General features: G+C 33.4%; 1 protein-coding gene across 2 annotated transcripts; it reads right to left on the bottom strand.

Moving 5' to 3' along the window:
* Positions 1-6,264: 6,264 nt before the first annotated feature.
* LOC114329325 (peritrophin-1) lies at positions 6,265-21,595 on the bottom strand. Of its 2 annotated transcripts, none has more exons than XM_028278380.2 (2): positions 21,432-21,595; positions 6,265-6,626 (listed from the first exon to the last, which is right to left on the bottom strand). In XM_028278380.2, the coding sequence occupies exons 1-2, from the start codon at positions 21,487-21,489 to the stop codon at positions 6,289-6,291; spliced, it is 396 nt and encodes a 131-aa protein (XP_028134181.1). In that variant the 5' UTR covers positions 21,490-21,595; the 3' UTR covers positions 6,265-6,288. The 2 variants fall into 2 exon arrangements, with proteins under 2 accessions (XP_028134181.1, XP_028134180.1); XM_028278379.2 differs by lacking the exon at positions 21,432-21,595 and adding an exon at positions 11,556-11,799.
* Between the last annotated feature and the right edge of the window lie 326 nt (positions 21,596-21,921).

Below are 21,921 nucleotides of genomic sequence, written 5' to 3'. Positions count from 1 at the left end.
ATGAATTAAGTAAAAACGGAAAAATGACTTGTTATTTGAGGAAGGTGGAAAAACCATATGTATAACATGGGAGTAAAGTGCCTTTTCCTCCCTTGAATGGTTACTGCCCTCCGCTACGCGTCGGGCAGTAAACTTCATTCTCGGGAGGAAAAGAAGCACTTTCCTCCCTTGTTATACAAATAGCTATATTTTAATAAAATTTCAATTAGTTTATTGGTGTGTTGAGTATACTTTGAGCACTCAAAAAATATATGATTTGAGTCTCCCTCTTTTTGACAGTCTGGACACAGATTTGAAGACAAAAAATGTTAATTATCGCCAAATGAAAAGAATTACAGGCGTGCCCAAATTTTATTCTAATAATGGAAGTTATATATCTGCGGGGAACGGAATAATTTTTAAACCAGTACTCAGTAGGCACTTTAGGTTGAATCATCGCATATTGAGAGGAACTATGTTTGCTAGATTCGTTCCATGCTCATCTCCATTTTTTGTTAACTTCATTTTTAACAATTGCACATAATATATCTGGATTAGAAGGTTTATGTTCGGTTAACGATCCATGTGTGATGGCTTTTTTTTGCTAATAAATCAACATGTTCATTACAGGTGATACCTATGTGTGCTTCAACCCATAGAAAATGCGCTGCTCTTCATTTTTATAGATTTCATAAAGTATTTTTTAATTTGGAAGATATAGTTGTTTAAATTATGACTTGGAAATATTATTGTCTGAATAGCTGTCAGTACGGAAAGTGAGTCAGAAACAATTACTGTAGACTTATTTTCTGTATTCATAAAATATAATAAAGCTTCATAAATTGCAATTGCTTCAGCGCTGAATATTGAGAGAGCATTATTTATTTTATACATTTTTTCTGTATTGTTTGATGGGACATAAAACATAAAAGGCACATCCAGTGCCAAACGTTGACTTTGACGCATCTGTGTAGATAATTATATACTCCGAAAAAACGTCCAAGATACTTCTTAAGATGTTATGACTGATAGCTCCATTTTCGTGATAACTTGGCATAATTACTTTTACCAAATGTAATAAAGAAGAAAAATCTTCAAAGTCTAAGATTTCGTCTGGATTTGAACTAACATCAAAGTTTGAGACACTGCGAAAAGCTTCACAAAGTGGAGGTGAATTCTTGTGTTTCCAATATTTATTCGTCAAATCAGCTTCATTCAATTTGCTTATTTTTATATGAAGGGAAGGATCTTTATATTGTAATTTCATAATAAATTTTTTTTTAGATATTCTCTTTTATATTTCAGTGGCATTTCTAAAGCTTCTACATAGCACCTAAACAAATCCTCAGAACTGTATTTTGTATTACGTAGATTCTGCTTAGGACCCGATCAGATGCAGAGCCATAGAGTATACAACCATAATCTATGATTTATCGTATATAAGCTTTGTAGAAAAGTAATGATGTTTCAACATCTGCTCCCCACCACGTTTTTGAAATTGCTTTTAAAAAATTTATTCCTTGATTACATTTGTTTAGCATAAACTCAATATGTGATTTCCATGTTAGTTTTCGGTCAAGTATCATCCTCAAATATTTGATAGAAGTTTGGAAACTATAATCATGATTGCTTAATTGTAATTTATCAATATTTGGTAAGTTGTGTTGTGTGAAAATGAAAACATTTGATTTGTTTGTGGAAATTTCAAATCCATTTTGTTGGAACCAATTGTTTGACAAGTTGTGCATTTTACCTAATATTTGTATACAATTATCATATTTTTTTGTAAAAGAGTATACAAGGAAATCGTCAGCATATTGTATAATCTTTAAAGTGCAGTTTTCAATTTGGCTATTATGTAGATTAGCAGTGTACAGATTAAATAACAAAGGGCTCAATACTGATCCTTGGGGCAGCCCCAAGTTATTGTATCGTGGACCTATGAGACTACTGTTATGTGCTCTGAGATATATCTTTCTACATGAGTAAAAATTATATATTGTTTCTGCTAGTTGGGCTGGTATTTGGAAATTTTTGACTAATTTTTCAACTAAAATATCTAGACAGACTCTATCATATGCACCCTCTATGTCCATACATATTGCAGGTAAATAATTGTTGTCTGTAAATGTGTTTTGTATATCTACCACTAATGTTAAAAGGGCGTCTAAAGTACTTCTTCCTTTTCTGTACAAATTGAAGATTGGGAAGTAATTTCTTTTTTTTCTAACCACCATTCCAATCTCTGTTTTATCATTTGTTCGACTGTTTTAAGAAGGCATGACATAAGAGATATATGTCTATATGATTGTGCCAAGTTGCGATTTTTACTTTGTTTCAATATTGGTATAATAATGACATCTTGAAATTGAGGAACTAAACTCCCATTTTTGACCATCTCATTGAATATTTCCAATAGCAAGAGTTTAGCTATTTTTGGAAGGTGTTGTATCATGGGATATTTAATATTATCGCAACCTGGACTTGTGTTACTCCGATTTTTAAGAGCATATTCTAATTCTGTAATGTTGAACGGTTCTAGTAAAAAATGGTTTTGTTCATTTGAAGCATAGCTGTAGCTTTTTAGTAATTTTACTGATGGAGAAGCAACTTGATCAAAAATTTCGTCGACTAATGTATCATTAAGACATGTTGGATTAGTGATTGGTTTTCTATTGATCTTTTTAGCTTGATTCCATAATGCTGAGGAAGGAGTGTTTCTGTTTAAGTTTGAGACACAGCTTTTCCAACTTTCTTTAGCTATTGCCTATTTTAAGTAATTTTCAAAGTTACGGTTTTGCTTATAATTTGAAAGTGCTTCTTTTCTTTCCGTGATAATGTTATCACAATTTGTATTCCACCACGGCGGAGAATTTCTGATTTTGTTTTTATAAGCTTTATATTGTGAAATTGATAGTTGAGCTGCATAATTTATACAATCAATTAAAAAATTATATTTGTCCGACGTATTTTCCATTTGGTAATAGTTATTGAAAAATTGCTCTGCTGAAATTTCGTACATGGACCAATTAGCCTTTCTTGTATTCCATTTAATTTTAGGAATAATTTCTTCAGGTAAATGAATGTCGGTAATTTCCATATAGATCATAAAATGATTTGAGCCCAAGGTGTCTGTATGTATAGACCAATTAATTTTATTGACTAGATCAGCTGTAACGAAAGTAACATCAATAGCTGATTTATTTTGATCTGGTTTAGTTAAAATGGTAGGTTCTCCATTATTAATTACTGTAAAATTTAAGTCATCTGCAGTTTTAATAAGTTGTATTCCAGTTGCATCATTATAATTAGATCCACAAATCGTATGATGCGCATTGAAATCTCCACCTATAGGGGAGACCGGGGTTGGTTGTTACAGATTTGGCTAAAAGAATAATATAACAAAAACTATTTTTAAGGAATGTATTTTAAATAAATTAAACAAAAGCTTAACACTTCTTTTACTTATTAAAGAACTGAAATAAAACATAAACACTATTGAGTTAGCCAAAAAGTGTAAAATATATGCTGACGACAAACGTAACAACCAACCCCGTTATGGGGCTGGTTGTTACAACCAACCCCAAAAGCATGGTTTGTAAAAAATGCTGAATAACTTTAACAAAACTATATTTATTGAGCAACGATATAATAAAAAAGAAACATAATATACTGATGCATTTACACGCCACAAGAATATTTAATATCATTATGTATTACCAAGATATTAATACTTACTTCGGCACATTAAATTTTATTCGAAGGCATGAAAACACATAACCACACTCTACGGGATTATACGATGGACTGCCGCTGTGTCGTTTGGATATATTATAGGATCAGACATGCGCGAAATTCTTCAGACTTGTTATGGAGTCAACGACTATTCGTAAGTAATAAAAACGTCTGTAACAACCTGTCCCTGTAACAACCAACCCCGGTCTGCCCTAACTACTGAACCACTGACCTGTGAAAATGTATTTGCCCTATCACATACTGTATTTTTACATTTAGGAGGTTTGTATATAGATAATATATTAAGTTCAATATTTTTAAAGTTTGTTTTGATGCCAAAAACTTCTATATCAGAATTAAAGTTATAATTTAGTTTTAGTTCACTGAAGATTACTGTGTTAAGGATAAGAATCGCAACGCCACCAAACCGGTCTTCCTTCCTATCTCTTCTTATTAGGTTATAACCACTAAAACTGTAATGAGAATCTTTTTTAAACCATGTTTCGCTAATGAGCAGAATATCAATTTTTTAGTGTTTACGTATTGCATGAAACTGTTTTTGTTTGACATAATAGATCTAGCATTCCATTGACCAATTTTTAAAATATTTTGTACAGCCCTTAGAAGATATTATTGTTTACAGTATTTAAAACCTGTTCTAACATTATTAATTATAGTCTTATCGTCTAACGTTTTTATATCTTCAATTGAACGAATATGTTCTAAGAGGTTCATTATAAAATTTGTTACAGTTTTTGTCAACTGATTTTTATTTTCAACTTTGTTATAATTGGGTTTATGTGGATTAGCCGGTAAAGGCTGGGCAGGTCCAAATGTAAAGGGAAAGATAGGTTTATAAATAGGATATTGTATGATAGGAGAGTTTGGTTTCCTTTTCTTTCCTACAGATGCATGTGAATTATTGTTCAATTGAGAAGATATTATAGAGCGCGATTTATTGGTCTGTGGACCCAGCTGAGTGGAGACAGAATTTTTATTAATTTTTGGATGCGAAAAAAATTCTTGTTCATTATTTTTAAGCAAAGAAAAATAATTTTGATTTATAACACCACAAAAAGATTGTTCACACAAATATTTTGCCCCTAAAAAAGTAGTCTTTTGTTCGAACATTATACTTTTAATCTTTTTTTGTTTTTCATAAAAGGGACACTTTTTTGATCTTGTAACATGCTCATTACTTTTACAATGTATACAATACAATAGCTTTATCGCAAGTATGATTAGTAGTTTTAGTTTGCCCACATTGAATACAAAATTCCTAGGAACTTTTACATTGTTTTGACACATGACCGAATTTCAAACATTTATAGCATTGAACGACCCTACCAATAAATTATTGTTCTACCGGAAAATAAACTCTATTAAAACTTATATAGTTGGGTAGACCTCAAAGGTGACAACTATAGTTTTTTATCTACGTATTCAATTTTTCCCATTTTTGGATTCTACGCTTTGTTCTATAAATATTTAAAACTTTTGACGTAGATTCAATGTTTTCCATAAGATAATTAATGTCAAATTGGGTGTCTACATCCCTTACAAACCCTTTAACTTCCAATAAGTGATTTGGAATGTAAGCTCTTAAATTTTGAGCGTTTAATAATTTATTTTTGACAAGATTATTAGCTTCTAAACGTGATGACAGCAAAACTTTTATACGATTACGGCCAATGCTTTTTATCTCTTTAATATGTGTAAGTTTCAGGGTTTTGAATAACAGGTGACCTATCGCCATAGGATGCAATCTAGACAAACCACGTTCATTCCCAATTTTTTCAATATAAACCCAAATATTATCTAAATTGTACTTATCTGAGACCAAGTTGAATTATTTAATATCCTCTTGGTTTTATATCGGCAAAGTAGCACTAGGTTAAAAACTATTATTTTCCATTACACTATCTTCATTATTCACTGTCTTTCGTCTGAGAGGACGTCCCTAATGAACTTTGTTCCCCCATAATTGGGGAACCAATTTAATTTGTTTATTTAAAAATTCACAGGACTATAGAATGTTATTTTTAACGAGTATTAAATTTTTAACGAGTTTTTAATAATTTAACAAAAATTGATAAATCCGGTTCTCTCTTTAAACTATAGCCTGCGATCGATTCAAAGGTACGAATTAGACTGTTGTATGTAAGTTAAGTTATAGTTTTTTGTCGCTCCTCTAAAATCAGTTGGACTTATGTATTTTTCACATTAGGCCGACGAAATGAATCGTGCCGTTTTTGCAAAGATGTAATGGAAAAACTATATCGAACTACCAATATGATATTCGTAATCTACATAAACAACACATTGAATTGATCATATGCCTTAGTAGAAAATTTGATTGTTCAACTTTGAGGTCGGTTATCTAGCTAGAAGATAATTCGAGATACCTAAATACCGTTTTCATATTTGGATTCCGGAGACAAAACTACATGAGAATGCATCGGTGGACCGACTTTAAGTATTGCAGGGCGACAATGCACATAAAAAACGAACGAACGAACAGACTTTGCAAATTTATAAACAAAAGTAAAGTTTTCGTTGAAAAAGTACATTTAATTACACCACAACTTTTTTACATTGTGGTCTATTACATACATCTATTCCAGGGTTTTTTGCACATTTTTGTATACTAGGTATCCCATTCATACAATAAACGTATTTTGAGCAATCGCAGTAATGTTCTTTCTCGAAAACCGCGGTAGGGGGGTCGCACCAATCATTTGGGAGGGATCCGTTGGCTGGCCAGTCACACTCTGAGGTAATGCAATTGAAAATTAAACCCGCCGGACACTCCATGAAAACATCGGTCGCGCCTTGACACATTATGAATTGTGAACAGTTGGCAGGGTTTGGGTATATCTTCCGATGATCCGCATGTGTCCTACAGTATTCACCTGCAAAAAGTAAACAGATAAAAATTAGAAAAAAATTACATTTTGATGTAATATCATAGTCTAAGTACCCTGTCAGACTGGGACACTGGTGTCTGACATCGGTGTCCGCCACCGTGCAGAAAAGCTTTGTTTTAAATGAACGACTACAGACGAGTCACTTTTGAGTGCTTGGTTGATTTTAGTGGCTCATGCTTTGCTGCAATTGAACACCGGTTGCTGGACACCGGTGTCGGACACCGGTTTCTTGGTCTGAATAGGCAGTAAGATCCCGGTGCAGAAACACTAAGAATAGCATAATACAATGATAGCAGGTTATCAATCAAAAAGTGGCCGCAAATAGTTTTTGGAATTTTGCGACCATCATTTGCCACTAAACAACAGAAGATTGCGAAGATTATGGCCCATAGATCTTCGCTGAAACTGAGGTGAAACCTGGGTGATGTACCTCATAACGCCATTTTAGTGTACAATACTATAGTTGATATAAGTTATTGTACTTGTTATCAAATTAACTCATAGAATATGTAATTCTGATTGTTAATAAATGCTTACAAACAAATAGTTTTAATTAAATTAATAATTATTCATGTTTGAAAAAAAAATCCACACCATAGCAATGCATGTAATGAATTTGAAAATTCATGGGTGCAGTTGTACACTCGGCCTCAACAGCTTGGCAACCAGGTGCAAACAGGTAATAGACCGGGAGATTTAGCACTTAAAACATAGGAATAAATCGATTTTTAAATACAGCACCTAGACACTTGAAACTTTTTGTATTGCGTTCAGTATGATGTCAGGAAAAAGTCTACTATAGAAAAATGGGTGGAAATGCATAATTGTATTTTAATGTGCATAGAATGCATCCTAAAGTGAATAAACATGGCAAAATAAGCATATTAAGAAACATATTTTGTTATTGTTGTTCTGAAGCTATATCCTTGTGGCATTTTTATGATTAACTATTTATATGGGAAATAAGCCACAATTAAATTGAAAATATAATTTTATTAACGTTTCGACGCTATATAAATAAATATAAATGAGTCAGATTAAATAAATTATTAGAAGGATTTTTTACTTAGTAACATTTTTGTTTAATTTAGTAGTATCTTGTATTTTGACAACGACACCCGATTTGGCCGTCGAAACGTTAATAAAATTATTTTTTTCAATTTAATTGTGGCTTATTTGCCATATAAATAGTTAATCATATTCTGTTACTCGAGGGGTTTTTGAGGTCATGTGCATAATCATGTAAAAATAAGCATATTAAGGGCCAGATTTTGTTACTTGGGGGTTATTGGGGTCGCTGAACACGATTACGCCAACAAAACCGACCTCCGGATCACCTGGTGCCCAGAGTCACTGCTAAGGCACGTCATCTGGAGGCTCGAGGATTATAGGCACTAAATTGATGCAAACAAGCTACTTGGACGTTTTTGGAGTCACTTAACACGAATACTCCACCAGAACCGACCTTCGAAGCACCTGGCGCCCGGTGTCACTGCTACATAAGGTACGTCATCTTCTGAAGTTTCGAGGATTTTTTGCATTAAATTGATGCAAATAGATTACTCGGGCGGCTTTTGGGTGATGCTGAAAACGAATTCGAAAGCATAACCGACACCTGGAGCACCTGGTGTCTAGGGTCACGTCATCTTCTAAAGTTTCGAGGGATTTCGGCACTACATTGATGCAATCCGATTATACGAGGTGTTTTTGGGGTTACTAAATACGAATACGGCATCAGAACTGACCCTGGAGCACCTGGTGTCCACGACCACTGCTAAGGCACGTCATCTTCTATAGTTTCGAAGGTTTTCGGCCTTGAATTCATGAAATAGATCACTAGGCAGTTTTTGGGGCCGCTGAATACGAATACGCCATCAGAACCGACCCCCGCACCGCCTAGTACCCAAGGTCGCTGCTAAGACATGTTATCTTCTGTAGTCTGGAGGGTTTTTGGGCACCCGGTGCATTGGGGGTCGGTTCTGATGGTGTATTCTTGTTCAGCGACCCCAAAAACCCCCAAGTCATCTGTTTGCATCAATTTCATTTTTGCATCAATGCAAGGGGTTTCCTATTGCAAAAAATGTGTTTTTAAAAAATAATTTTTGTAATTCTTTGCTTTTAAAAATTTATGTACATCAATTTTCATGGCCAAAAACACTTTGATTTTGTTAAGATTTTTTGGATCAAAATTTAACCTAGGAAAATATTTTAGTTTTTCAAAAATTTTTAGGTTATATAGAAAATTTTTGACAAATTTCTAAATCATTATTTTTCGTGTTTGATTTTTCTTTCTTTCTTTTAATGAAGGAGTTAGATTTTAAATTTGCCCTATGGGACATCTTCAGAATTCGAAAAAACCCATTTTTTTTGTATTTTCCTTCATGTTTTTAGCATATAAACATGCTAATAGTTAAAGATTTCTGATAAATTTTTTTTGTCATTCCTAACAGCGGAATCGAGTTTGCCATTTTCAAACCAGAACATGCTGAAAATTTGTGCTCAACTGCACGTGAATTAAGAACGATTTTTGATCTATTTTTTTTTCGTCTTTTTCAAGTCAGTAATTAACTCCGTAACTAGAGATACCTCCAAGTGAAGTGTCTTCATACAGACCGATATCATTACTTCCTGTCGTATGAAACGTATTCAAAACTCTTCAGCTCAAAATATACAAACAGTTATTGAAACAAAAAATTTGACTCCGAAATATCAATTGGTTCTTTTATTGATTTTAAACAGGCTTTCGATCGAGTCAAAAGAAGGGAATTATGCACAGTATTGCAAGATATGGATCTTTGTCCAAAGCTTATTAGAATGAATATTAACTTACTCTCCAAAGGTCAGTGAATAAAGTCAAAATAAATCATAGCATAATAGTACAGGAACCACAGCTTTTCACCTCGCAATTTTTACAGAATGGATCAATTTGCTTGAAAATTTGAGAATAAGTAGTGGATAGTCAATGGATCAAAATCTATATGATGCCGACAGGCGCTTTTACCATGGGAGTGGTTGCCAACCCAACTCGGGGTGGATATTTTTTATTATATTTTGACCGCAAAAGGTAATAAATACATTCATTCTAAGCAAAAAATGTTCTTTACATTTTTTTGATGAAATTAATAGTTTTTCATTCAAAACAATCGTTATTCGCTTTAAACTTAAGTTTTTTAAAAACTAATCATTCTAAGCCAGTAAAACTTCTAGAATCTATTATCCATACATAAATAAGGCCAATGACTAAAAACACCGCTAACTTACATTATTATGCATCCAATTGGATTTCTCCTTTTTACTTTCAAAAAAATATATTGATTTTTTAACCGTAACTTTTTTATTTTTTATCTTAGAATGTTCGTTAAAAAAGAATTTTCTAGGTTTTACAAGATCTATAAGGAAATTAATATTAAATCTTTGTAAAGTTCTCAGTCACAAAAAGAGGTGGCATTGAAAGGGTTGGTAAAGGTGGTTTTTGCATGATATTACTATTAATAGTTTTTTGCATGATATTAATAGTTTTAATTGTCAATAGCTCACTAAATTTTTTTGCAAACCAGGTTCTTGTGAATTAAATAATCTACAATTTTATATTGAAATATTTTTTCGTATCTCTGATGCTAATCTTTCTATTCTGAAGAAAAGGGCATTTTTACCAAACTACAAAAACTCGTTATTCGATTTTGACTAAATTTTTTTAAAAACTAATCATTTTAATCCGATCAAACTTCTAGAACCTATTAACAATACATAAATCAAGAAAAACAAATCAGGTCAATGACAAATTTTAATTAGGGTGGTGATTAGGGGGTTATTTACGATCACTTTTTTGCTGAAAAAATAGGGACTGACATTCTGTTCATTATAAGTCACTTAATTTTTTTGCTAGAGATTTTTTTTTATTTCTGGAGATACATATTTTTAAATACTTTAAATTAGTTTCAACAACTTATCCTCGAAAAATGAATAGTTTTCCCGTCCTTTGACTTTGAAACTACAATATTTGAGCATTTGACGAAGAATAGTCAAGTACAAGAAGCAAACATTAATGTGGTCTGATCTACCACAGAAAACATCAGTGCTTATCATTTGCGGACGATTTGTTAATCTTGGCTAGAAGCAAAATAGAACTGATGACACAGTCATGAAACTCGAAGATAGGACAGCAACCAAAGGATTGTATATAAATGAACAAAAATGAAGTCTATGTAATGGACAAATGAGCAATTGGTTTGGGGACAATACATAACAATGACAGCAGCAAAGGGAACACAAAATATAAATTTGAATGGGGTTGAAAGATTTGAGTACTTATAAACGGTATTCATGAGAGAACCTAACTGTGAAGAGGAAATACAGAAAAGAATTATGTTGGTCAACCGCGTTATATAAACTCTCAATTGGTTGTTAAGAAGCAAACATTTGTCTTAAACAACAAAACTAAGAACCTACAAGAACCAATAAGGCCGATAGTGACGTATGTTTCTGAAACATGGAACATTACAATTAAAATCACCAAGAGTTTTTATTAGTTTGGGAGCGCAAAATCTTTGATGAGAAAAATCGAAATGGACAATGGATATGGAGAATAAATAACGAGTTTACTGAGCTCTATCAAGACTTACTGGTAGTAGAAGGTACTGTTTAGTATATTGGCAAGAAAAAGGCGAAGAGGAAGACCGAAGTTGAAGCAACGGAGTTAAAGAAAATGTGAGAAGACTTAACGTAACGATATGGGAAAGAAAAGCAACTGACAAAAAGGAGTGGAAAAGAATAGTACATCAAGCCAAGTGCCTACTAGGCTCGTAGTGCTTACATATTATTATTATTATTATTATTATTATTATATCAATTGGGATTCAGAAATAAATCTTAACGTAGAGATTTATTAAGACACTGAATGCTATAATATCCTACCTGCGCTTGTAAAATTAATGTACACCAAAGCAAAAATCACCAGGCGAACCAGAAACATTTTGTTGAATAGAAAATAACACCTTGGTTACTATTTTAGTTTGACTTTCGTTTTGTTTATCAATTTATAAACCGATAAACTAATTATCAACCGATGAAATGACCCAATGAAAACTTTCATTTAAAAAAAATATTATACAATTATTGATGTTTATCTTGAAAGCGAAATTTATTATTAAAATCCTCGAAATAAATTGTGCGAAAAGTATAAAACATAATCTGTTTAATAAATTTTAAATTGACATGGATTAGCTAAGCGGCTATGCAAGTTAAATAGATTAAAATACCATTTTTTTTGTCTACGGTATTTTTTCTGTAACTATATAGATATAGCACGAGAGCTCTTACACATTCTTGGGTAGATATTTGAGGCAATCTAAAAATTTTCCAGTTAACTCTTTCATAATACAAAAATGCAGGTCTGGCTGGAGGTTAGCGGTCACGTTTATTTACTTTATAAATTAACCCCATCAGTTAAAAAACGTGTAAAATTTTTTATTACAAAAATATTTTTGATGCAACTAAAATTTGTTTTAAAGTAAATTTAAAACATATTTAAAGTGTCCAAAATAATTCGTTTTGAATTAAATTATGTGACTTTGAATTGACTCAAACGAAAGCGAATGTTATTTTTACTTAACTGAGATTTACCGCACCACATTTCGCTTGAGCAATCCCAATAATGTGTTCCACATATCTGGGCCTACATACAGTGAGGACGTTTGAGTTGGAATAAATTCATTATCTCGGAAATTGGATAATATAGAGAGAAATCATGAGATATCTTGATTTTTATTTTTAAACTATGACCATTTGGCATATATATCATACCTGTGACGTCATTCATCTGGGCGTGATGACGTAATTTATTATTTTTTTTAAATCAGAATAGGGGTTGTGTGATAGCTCGTTTGAAAGGATATTTAATTCTGAATTCAGTAGTGTAAATATTAACATAATTATTTATACAGGGTGTACAAAAAATTTTTTTTAATAAATTAATTTACACAAGAAGAAGAATGTAAGCAATTTACTTAATTTAAAATATATTATACTGCTGTCAGAAAAACAGGAATTCTTGTTCTCATGATCATTTTTCAGTGCGTCATTAATTATGACGTCATATACTGTATTGGGTGTGTCGAGACTTATTTCATGTAATTATTGACGAATCTGACAGATGCAAGAATCGTACTTAGCCATAGGTGAAAAGCTTGTGGAATTAAACTAATTAGTAATTTAGTAGATTTGATTTTTACACAGTAGGGGAGCAAAGTATGCTAAATGTGCAGTCACTCGAGCGCTTTGGGGACCTATTGGGTTGTGAAGAGTAGGTCCTAAAACCAAAAAAAGTTAAGTAAAGTTTTCCATTTTAGTGGGCGCTTGCCATTTTTTAATTTAATTTTCCATTTCCAACAATCGTTTTTTCCGATTATAACACCATCTATCCATATTTCGAAAAAATGTTTCGAATAAAAATTACTTATTTTTACGTAAGGAATTAAAATCTGCAATAAAAAATGAGGGCTCCTATTTAAGATTTTAAAGTAACCCCCCACCCCACATCCATGGGGGGTCGTGTTTAGTACCATTCGATAGATTTTTCAAAAATATTGAATAAGTGTATTTTACAGTTTTTCGATCTGATGTTCATTTCGCGAAATATCGCGGGATTCGTATTTAAAATATTAAATTTACCCCCCACCCCTCTCCGTGGGAAGTCGTGTTTGGTATCATTCGATAGATTTTTAAAAAATATTGGGCACGTATTTTTTAGTTTTTCGATCTGTCATTCATTTCGCGAAATATTCGCTTTTTTCTTATGAAATTTTGGGACTCACCCATTTCCTTACGCCCGGCTCAAATCGTCAGATTTTTGAAATATACACTCTTTTGCATGTACTTAACTTACCTTATCTTAATCTGACAATTTCGAGTTTTTTTAAGGATAGATTTTTTTTTTCGGGCCCCCCTTAACGAACTCCCCTGTGTTAAGAGCCAATATATGGTAGAGGTACATCTGCAGGTTACCAGGTTTCTCCCATATGCTAATCTGACGCGCTCGAGTAACTGCAAAAATCCCCGCTTGGGCTCCCCTACCATAACATGTAGGTATTTTTTATAAAGGGGAATAAAATTAAAAAGTAAACAATATTGTTGATTAAATTTATAAATATGGAAACATTAAAAAATGACACAAAACTATCCATAAACTGTGTTTTTATCTTCTTCTCTAGGTGCTGTCTCCGCTTCAAAAGTTGGCAATCATCAGAGCGATCTTTATTTTTGAAACCGCGGCTCTAAATATTTCATTGTTATTACATCCAAACCAGTTCCTAAGGTTCTTCAGCCATGAGTTACGTCTCCTTACTTTGGATCTTTTTCTTGCATAATGACCTGGAGTATTAGAATATATTTATTCTAACGAACTAAATTCTAAACCAAAATACAAAACCAACTTTTAACGAACTAAATTCTAAACCAAAACACAAAATAATGCACAAAAACGTTGTGAAACACAAGGGAAGTCGAATTCGAAATTTCAAAATGACAGGTACACAAAATACTGACCTGAATAATAACCGTCACTTGACTCTTTGACACTTCTAAAAAATGGCCAAAATGGACGAAGTTTTCGTCAAATGTTCGTAATACGTGTATTTGATTGGCTAGAAAAAACGCGCATTCTAAATATCAACGAATCAAACGTAGGTTAGGAATAGACATCTTATGTATATAACCATTGTAATGTTGCATTATTTTTGTGTTTAATCACGGACCTACCGCTTTTTCCGTCTCATCTAACTTAATGCATTAGAGAGAAATCGAAAAACTGTGACGCACTGAAAAATGATCATGAGAACAAGAATAATAATGTTTATTTCACAAATAAACATTACTTCTCGCTTAAATTCAATGTTCAAACTGCTAAGTGACAGTTGGGTGGCAGTTTTAACATGGAAGTTAAGCGAAAAACAATGTTTATTTGTGAAATAAACATTTCTTTCTGTTTTCTGACAGCACTCTAATGTATTTTGAAATAAATGAATTACATACATTCTTCTTTTTGTCTCAATTAATTTAATTAAAAAATATTTTTGGACACCCTGTATAAATAATTATATTAACGTTTATATTACTGAATAGAGAATTAAAAACCTTTTAAATGAGCTATCACACCACTCCTACTCTTATTTAAAAAAAATCATCGATTACGTCATCACGCCCAGATGAATGATATCACAGGTATGATATATATGCCAAAAAGTCATAATTTAAAAATAAAAATCGATCTGGCTCAGGATTTATCTCTAAATTCGCCCCTTTTCGAGATACCTAATGAATTTATTCCAACTCAAACATCCTCACTGTATGTTTGTATGCTTGAGATCTCGTTCCATTTTCATATTAATAAATTAAAACATTTATACAAGAAAGTTAAAATCTAAAATACAACATTTAAAATTTTACATATATGTCAAAAAATTCTAATTTAAAAATAAAAAAATCGATCTGTTTCGGGATTTGTTTCCGAAATCGCTCATTCACAAAAAAATAATGAATGTATTTCATCATTTGGCTTTTACACATTGTATGTTTGTATGTAGATAGTAAACACATTATGCATTAACTTTCGGATAACCAAGGGGGTAAATTTTGACCCCAATGTATGTTTTATTTAATAAATTCAGAAATATTTTCAATTTTAAACTCATTATTTGACTTAAATATCATTCTAGATACCCTCATGTTTTGTAATAAAAAAAATTCAATATACCTATTTTTCGAAAAAAATTTTTTTCTGAATGTAGGATCAAAGACGAACTCCCTTGGCCTTCCATGTTCCAATTTTATATAAAGTAAATACCGTCTATTATGTGGAATTGTTTGTAAGAAGCATTCCAGTATTGAAAAAAATTGTTTGTTAAACCTATGGCGATGTAATTTTTTTTTCTCTGATTCTGGCCTTGGTTAACTAGAACCTTTAGCCACGTAATTGTAGAACTTATCACTAAGTCAGGTGTAATGTGTAGTGTGTGTGTTGAGTAAGTGTCTTGTTACTTTGCAAAGTCGACGTCATTGTCTTTGCAAAGAGACGCTAATTGTAACCGAACTCACTACCATTCGGAACTTTCGATCCAAAGGTTAGGCGCTCTTACCACTGAGCCACAGAGGGGGTACGATGTAAATTAGTCTATATTTTAAAATTTCTTTAGTTTTATGTTCAGAATGATGATTCCTGTTTTTGTTTAGTTGTAATTAAAATATGTTTTACTAATGTTTATTTATCATTTATTGATACAATACTTCTTCTTCTACGGCACTACAACCCAAATTGAGCCTTGGCCTCCTTTATTTTTGCCTCCAATCTTGCTTGTCTGTGGCTGCTCTTCTCCATACACGGACTCCTAAAAGGGCTTGTGCGTCGCTCTTTACAGTGTCTTCCCAGCGCTTTCTTGGCTTTCCAACCGGTCTCTTTCCCTGCATTCTAGCATTCAGTGTTCTTTTTGGTAGCCTATCCTCTCCCATTCTTATCACATGTCCAGCCCATTGCAATCTTTTTATTCTAATGAAGTCTGACAGGGGTGCTTCCTTATAAAGTTGATAAAGTTCGTTATTGTATCGACTTCTGAAGATTCCATTTTCCCTCACAGGTCCTAGTATTCTCCTCAGTACTTTCCTTTCGAATGTGTCGAGTTTGTTTTTGGATGTTTCTTTCAGGACCCAGGCTTCACTGCCATAGCATTTTATTGGTCGAATTAAAGTTTTATAGATTCTCATCTTTTTATTTCGGTGGACACTTTTAGACCGAAATCTATGGGAGATGGCAAAATACGCTCTGTTTGCCTGCGTTATTCTCTTCCGTATTTCTCCATCTTCTGATCCGTCGGCATATATTTCTACTCCCAGGTATGTAAACTTTCCAACCGTTTCAATGTCATCTTCATTCATGTATAATGTTTTGTGGGACTATATTTCTTCTCGTCTGAGTCATTATTTTTGTTTTTTTCTGTGTTAATTTCCGGACCTAGCATTTTTGTTTGTGTTTTTAACTCTGCGTATGTTTCCTGTAAAGGCCTGTTTCCTGCCGTAAAGATAAAGCTGATTACATCTCTCAAATATGCAGAGAGATAGAGGAACGTGGCTGTCGAAATGAACCGAGGGACTTATTCCAGAAGATAAAACTCCTTACCAGAGAATATAAACCTCAAACGTGGTCCGTAATAGATAAGGAAGGTAATTTAAAGACCGATATTGATGAAATATTGGAAACATGGCGAAACTACTATGGCGAGCTATATAAAAATAACGAGGTATCAGCAGAAAATCAGTGGCCTTCTGACTACCCTAGAGAACCTACTGTTTTACTAGCTTAAGTCAAAGATGCAATTAAATCACTAAAGAGAAATAAATCCCCAGGCATTGATTCAATACCATGTGAAATACTACAGTTACTAGGTGACAAAGGATTACATATCATCCATTCCATCTGTGTCGCTGTTTGGAATTCAGGAAAATGGCCATCTGATTGGTGTACCTCAATTTATATCCCACTATACAAAAAAGGAACTACTACCAGATGTGAAAACTACCGCACACTGTCACTAATAACACATGCTAGTAAAATATTGTTGCACATCATCAAAAACAGATTAAAAACCTATCTACATTACCAAATACCTCAGGAACAAGCGGGGTTTGTAAAGGGAAAAGGTACAAGGGAACAAATCCTGAACCTGAGACAACTCATTAAAAAGTCTAGAGAATTTCAAGTACCTATGATTATATGCTTCGTTGACTACCAAAAGGCATTTGATTGTGTAAGCTGGATAAATCTGTGGTCAATTTTAATAGAAATGGGCGCACCAATGCACCTGGTGACACTTATTAAAAATCTATACCAGTCTAATATAGCGACAGTACGACTAGATCAAAAGTTCTCAAACCAATTCAAGACCGAGAGAGGTGTTAGACAAGGATGCGTGTTGTCACCTGATTTATTTAACATTTATGGTGAACATGTCATGAGGATGGTTTTAGAAGGATGGGCCGGTGGAGTAACAGTAGCTGGTAGGAAAATCTCCAATTTAAGATTTGCTGATGACACTACACTTATAGTAGCAAATGAGCGAGAAATGTTTGATCTTCTGCGAAGAGTTGAATACGAAAGCAATAAAGTTGGTCTGAAAATCAATAAAGCTAAGACAAAAATAATGGTGGTTGACAGATTCGACATAATCAACTGACTAACATGTTACAGGACTACCAGGTAGTAAACACCTTTATCTATCTCGGGTCTAGTATAACTAACGATGGTAACTGTGAAGCAGAAGTTCGGAGACGTATTGGTATGGCAAAAAATGCGATGAGTCGCCTAACTAAAGTTTGAAAAGACAGATCTATCTCTCAAAATATCAAGATCAGACTGGTGAATGCCCTTGTATTTTCAATATTTCTATACGGAGCAGAGACTTGGATTCTTCGCGCATGCGAGCGCCAAAAAATTGATGTTTTTGAGATGTGGTGCTGGAGAAGAATGCTGCGCATACCTTGGACTGCTCATAGGACAAACGTTTCCATTCTAAACCAACTCGATATTAAAAAAAAGGCTGTCCACAATATGTCTGCAACGAATTCTGCAATTCTTTGGTCACGTGGTTCGCAGAGGCGACGACAGTTTGGAGAGATTAATTGTTTCTGGAAACGTTCCGTGGAGAAGCTCAAGAGGATGATCACCAACTAGATGGTCTGACCAAATAAAGCATTCAGCTGGAAACTCATTCTGCGAAGCTCTTAGAGCAGCTGAAGATAGAGACCAATGGAGAAACATTGTTGAGAATATTGGAAGAAATCACGATCCTCAGTAATGGGGAAACGACAAGAGAGAGAGAGAGAGAGAGAGAGAGAGAGAGAGAGAGAGAGATGTTTCCTGTGCTTCTGCTGATGTTCTACTTATAATATTAATATCATCGGCATAGGCGGCCAGTTGAACCGTTCGGTTGGTCAGTAGGTTTCCTCGTCCAGTTTGCATTTGCCTAACCGCATACTCCAGTGCCAGGTTAAATTTCTTTCCTCTATTGCTTGTCTGCACTCGTCATCAAACCATGCTTCTCTTCTCTCCGTTTTCTTGTTTCCCAGGGTGGACGCTGCTACTGTCAGTACTGTTCTTTTGATATTACTCCATTTGCCCTCTATGGAGTGCAGTTATAGCGTCCTTAACTCATTTATGACTTCTTGTTCGAACTTCTCTTTATATTTCTGGATCGTCAGTTTTTGCAGGTCCAGTTTGTTTGTTCTTTGTTGTCTTTAGTTTCTTTTCCTGTTAACTCTGCATCTAAATTAGGTTTGTAGTAAAAGATGGTCTGATCCACACCATGCTCTTCATCGTGTTCTCACATCGAAGATACTACTGGCTGCCCTTTTGTCTATCAGCACATGGTCAATTTGATTGGTTGTGATTCTATCTGGTGAAATGCATGTCATTTTATGTATGTCTTTATGTGGGAAGTATGTGGAGCTTATAATCATGTTTTTACTGGTGGCAAAATTTATCAAAGACTCCATTCTCGCTTGTTTCATTGTGCAGTGAGTGTTTTCCTATTGTGCCATAGAACTGCGGCTTCCTGTATATTTTAGCATTCATATCACCTATTATAATCTTGATGTCATTTTTTGGCGAATTGTCATATACTATCTCCAGCTGTTGGTAGCAGCTTTCCTTTGTATGTTACTCTTGTTCTTCTTGTCCTTCTGTTGGGCAGTGAATGTTTATCATTGTTAGATTGAAGAAGTGGGTGCAAATTCTCAATTTGCATATCCTTTCACTGACTGCCTGGAAGTATATTATGATTTTTGACTTAAAATCATTATCCACCACAAATGCAACTCCACATTCTTTGCTTACTTGTTACTTCCCACTATATAGAATTGTGTGAGTTTTAGTGTCCCTGACACCTTTTCCCAGCCATATTGTCCCTGAAGAGCAGTAATCATAAGATTATACCTTTTTAGTTCTTGGAGAAGTGCGGTTTGAGCTTCTGGTCTATTTGGCGTCCTCACATTCCAGTTTCCAAATGCATAGTCCATATTTCGTAGCTTGAGTCGTTTCAGAAAGTTTTGTCCTGTATTCCGGGGCAAATGTTCAGATTTCGTAACAGTGTGTTTTTTCCGGGAGTGGGTTGTCAGCCCACTGCCCAACCTTCTTCCTTGATCCGGACTGAGTACCGGCAGTGGTGACTCCTGAGCTACTCGATCCACCCATTTGTCACCACAGGCGGAGTTGAAAAATGCATGATTGATACAATACTAACATTAAAACTACGAATACATTATTTTTTTCTTAAAACAACTTAATTTTTTTAGTTGGTCAAGTTTTAGTTAAGTTGGTCATCCGTGTAACAAAAAAAGGTTGGTCATCGGAAGGTTAAGACCGAAGTCAATATGGAGCAATGCAGTTAAACAAGATATGAAACGACTTAACGTAATGAAATTGGAAAGAAAAGCAACTGACAAAAGGAAATGGAAAAAATAGTACATCAAGTCATGCGCCTACTAGACTAGTAGTGCTTACATATTATTATTATATCAATTGAGCTTCATAAATACCTCTTCACGTAGAAATTTGCTAAGACAAGCATACCTATTCTGTAACTCATTTCGATGATAGAAGTCAGTAAAATCGAATAGAAGTGACCAAGTCGAATAGAAATAGTCCAAATCCGTATTCCATAACTACTTCGGAATCTCTACAATCGTAATGTGAATAGAAATCACTTCGACAGCATTTACCCTGTCGAGATGAGATTCCGATTATCGGAATTGTGGTTGACGCAAGCGCATTTTGTTTTGTTTTGACGTTTATATTTTATATATAAAAATAATTAATTACATACTACTTATTTATAATTATTTATAGTATTTGTACCTTTTTTTAGCTGCTTAATTTTTAGTCTGTGGTGTTATTTGTTTAGAGAACTATATATATTTCATTTAGACATGTTGTACGAGTATGAATAATTGGACCTAACCTTATTTATTTGCTACTTGGCGTCTGAATGTTTCCCATTCACATTGTTGCCATATTTTGTTCGTATATTTCTTGTACAATTGCAATCAATGGTATAATGCACAAGAATAGCTTGATAAATAAATATTATACCAGTATACTTGTATATTTATCAGTCAACGCTCATAGCCTGAACAAATTATAGAAAAGATGCCATTTTTGGGAAAAGTTGTTTAGCAGTTATTTCAACTGAAATCGAATCTTAAAGATTGCATATTATTAGTAATATCAATTTTAAATAATTTATTAATAATAATGAATTAATAACATCAATTTAAATATCTTTGATTTAAAAGCATTTATACTTCTTATCTTCACTTATCTTTTTTATTTATCAGTTTATCTTCTTTTTTATATCAATTTTAATTAACTTTAATTTAAAACCATTTATCCTCTTTTAAGCTTTTTGCATCCAGTATTTACACGAATATTTTATTTACTTCTCAAAACTTTGAGGATAGTATGAAGAAAGTATGAAAACATTGAGGAAATGGCAACGGTGTCATATCTCAAGTAAGTCACAGAACACAATTTCGCTGGTTACTGCGCGGCTGCCACCTCCTCAGAACCGCGTGAAATAGAAGTCAGAGATTCCGATTACGATATGAGTTACAGAATACCGATCCAAACACAAAAATGACGCGATAGATATCAAACATTCCGATTTTGGGTAATTACGATTCGACTTGGTCATTTCTATTCGATTTGTTAAAAGTTACAGAATAGGGCTGATTACATGCTATGATATCTACCTGCGCTTGTAAAATTAATGTACATCAAAACAAAAATCACCAGGCGAACCAATAACATTCTTTTGAATAGAAAATAACACTTGGGTTTTTTTGTTTGACTTCTGTTTTGTTTGTCAATTTATAAACCTAGAAACCAATAATTATCAACCGACGAAATGACCCGATGAAAACTTTTATTTAAAAAAATATACAATTATTGATGAAAAATATATTACCTTGAAAGCGAAATTTATTATTAAAATCCTCGAAATAAATTGTGCGAAAAGTATAAAAATAGTCCAGGAACCGAAGCTTTTCACCTCGCAATTTTTACAGAATGGATCGATTTGCTTAAAAATTTGAGAATAAGTAGTGTATAGTCCAAGGATAAAAATCTACATGATGCCAAAAGGCGCTTTTACCTTGGGGTGGTTGCCACCCCTTCTCGGGGGTTGAAATTTATTATTATATTTTGACCGCAAAAGTTGATAAAAACATTAATTTTAAGTAA

Source organism: Diabrotica virgifera, chromosome 4, assembly GCF_917563875.1.
Source record: "Diabrotica virgifera virgifera chromosome 4, PGI_DIABVI_V3a".
In the NCBI taxonomy this organism is placed as follows: Eukaryota; Metazoa; Arthropoda; class Insecta; order Coleoptera; family Chrysomelidae; genus Diabrotica; species Diabrotica virgifera.
The sequence above is the reverse complement of the archived record's forward strand: the minus strand, read 5'-3'. Positions and strand labels throughout refer to the sequence as shown.

What these genes read in the sequence shown, in the direction of transcription:
- LOC114329325 (XM_028278380.2), bottom strand. Translation starts at nt 21,489, where the DNA reads ATGTTATTGGTTCGCCTGGTGATTTTTGTTTTGATGTACATTAATTTT. An exon ending in CATTAATTTTACAAGCGCAG is followed by an intron (nt 6,627 to 21,431) that starts GTAGATATCATA and finishes TACTTTTTGCAG; the next exon opens with GTGAATACTGTAGGACACAT.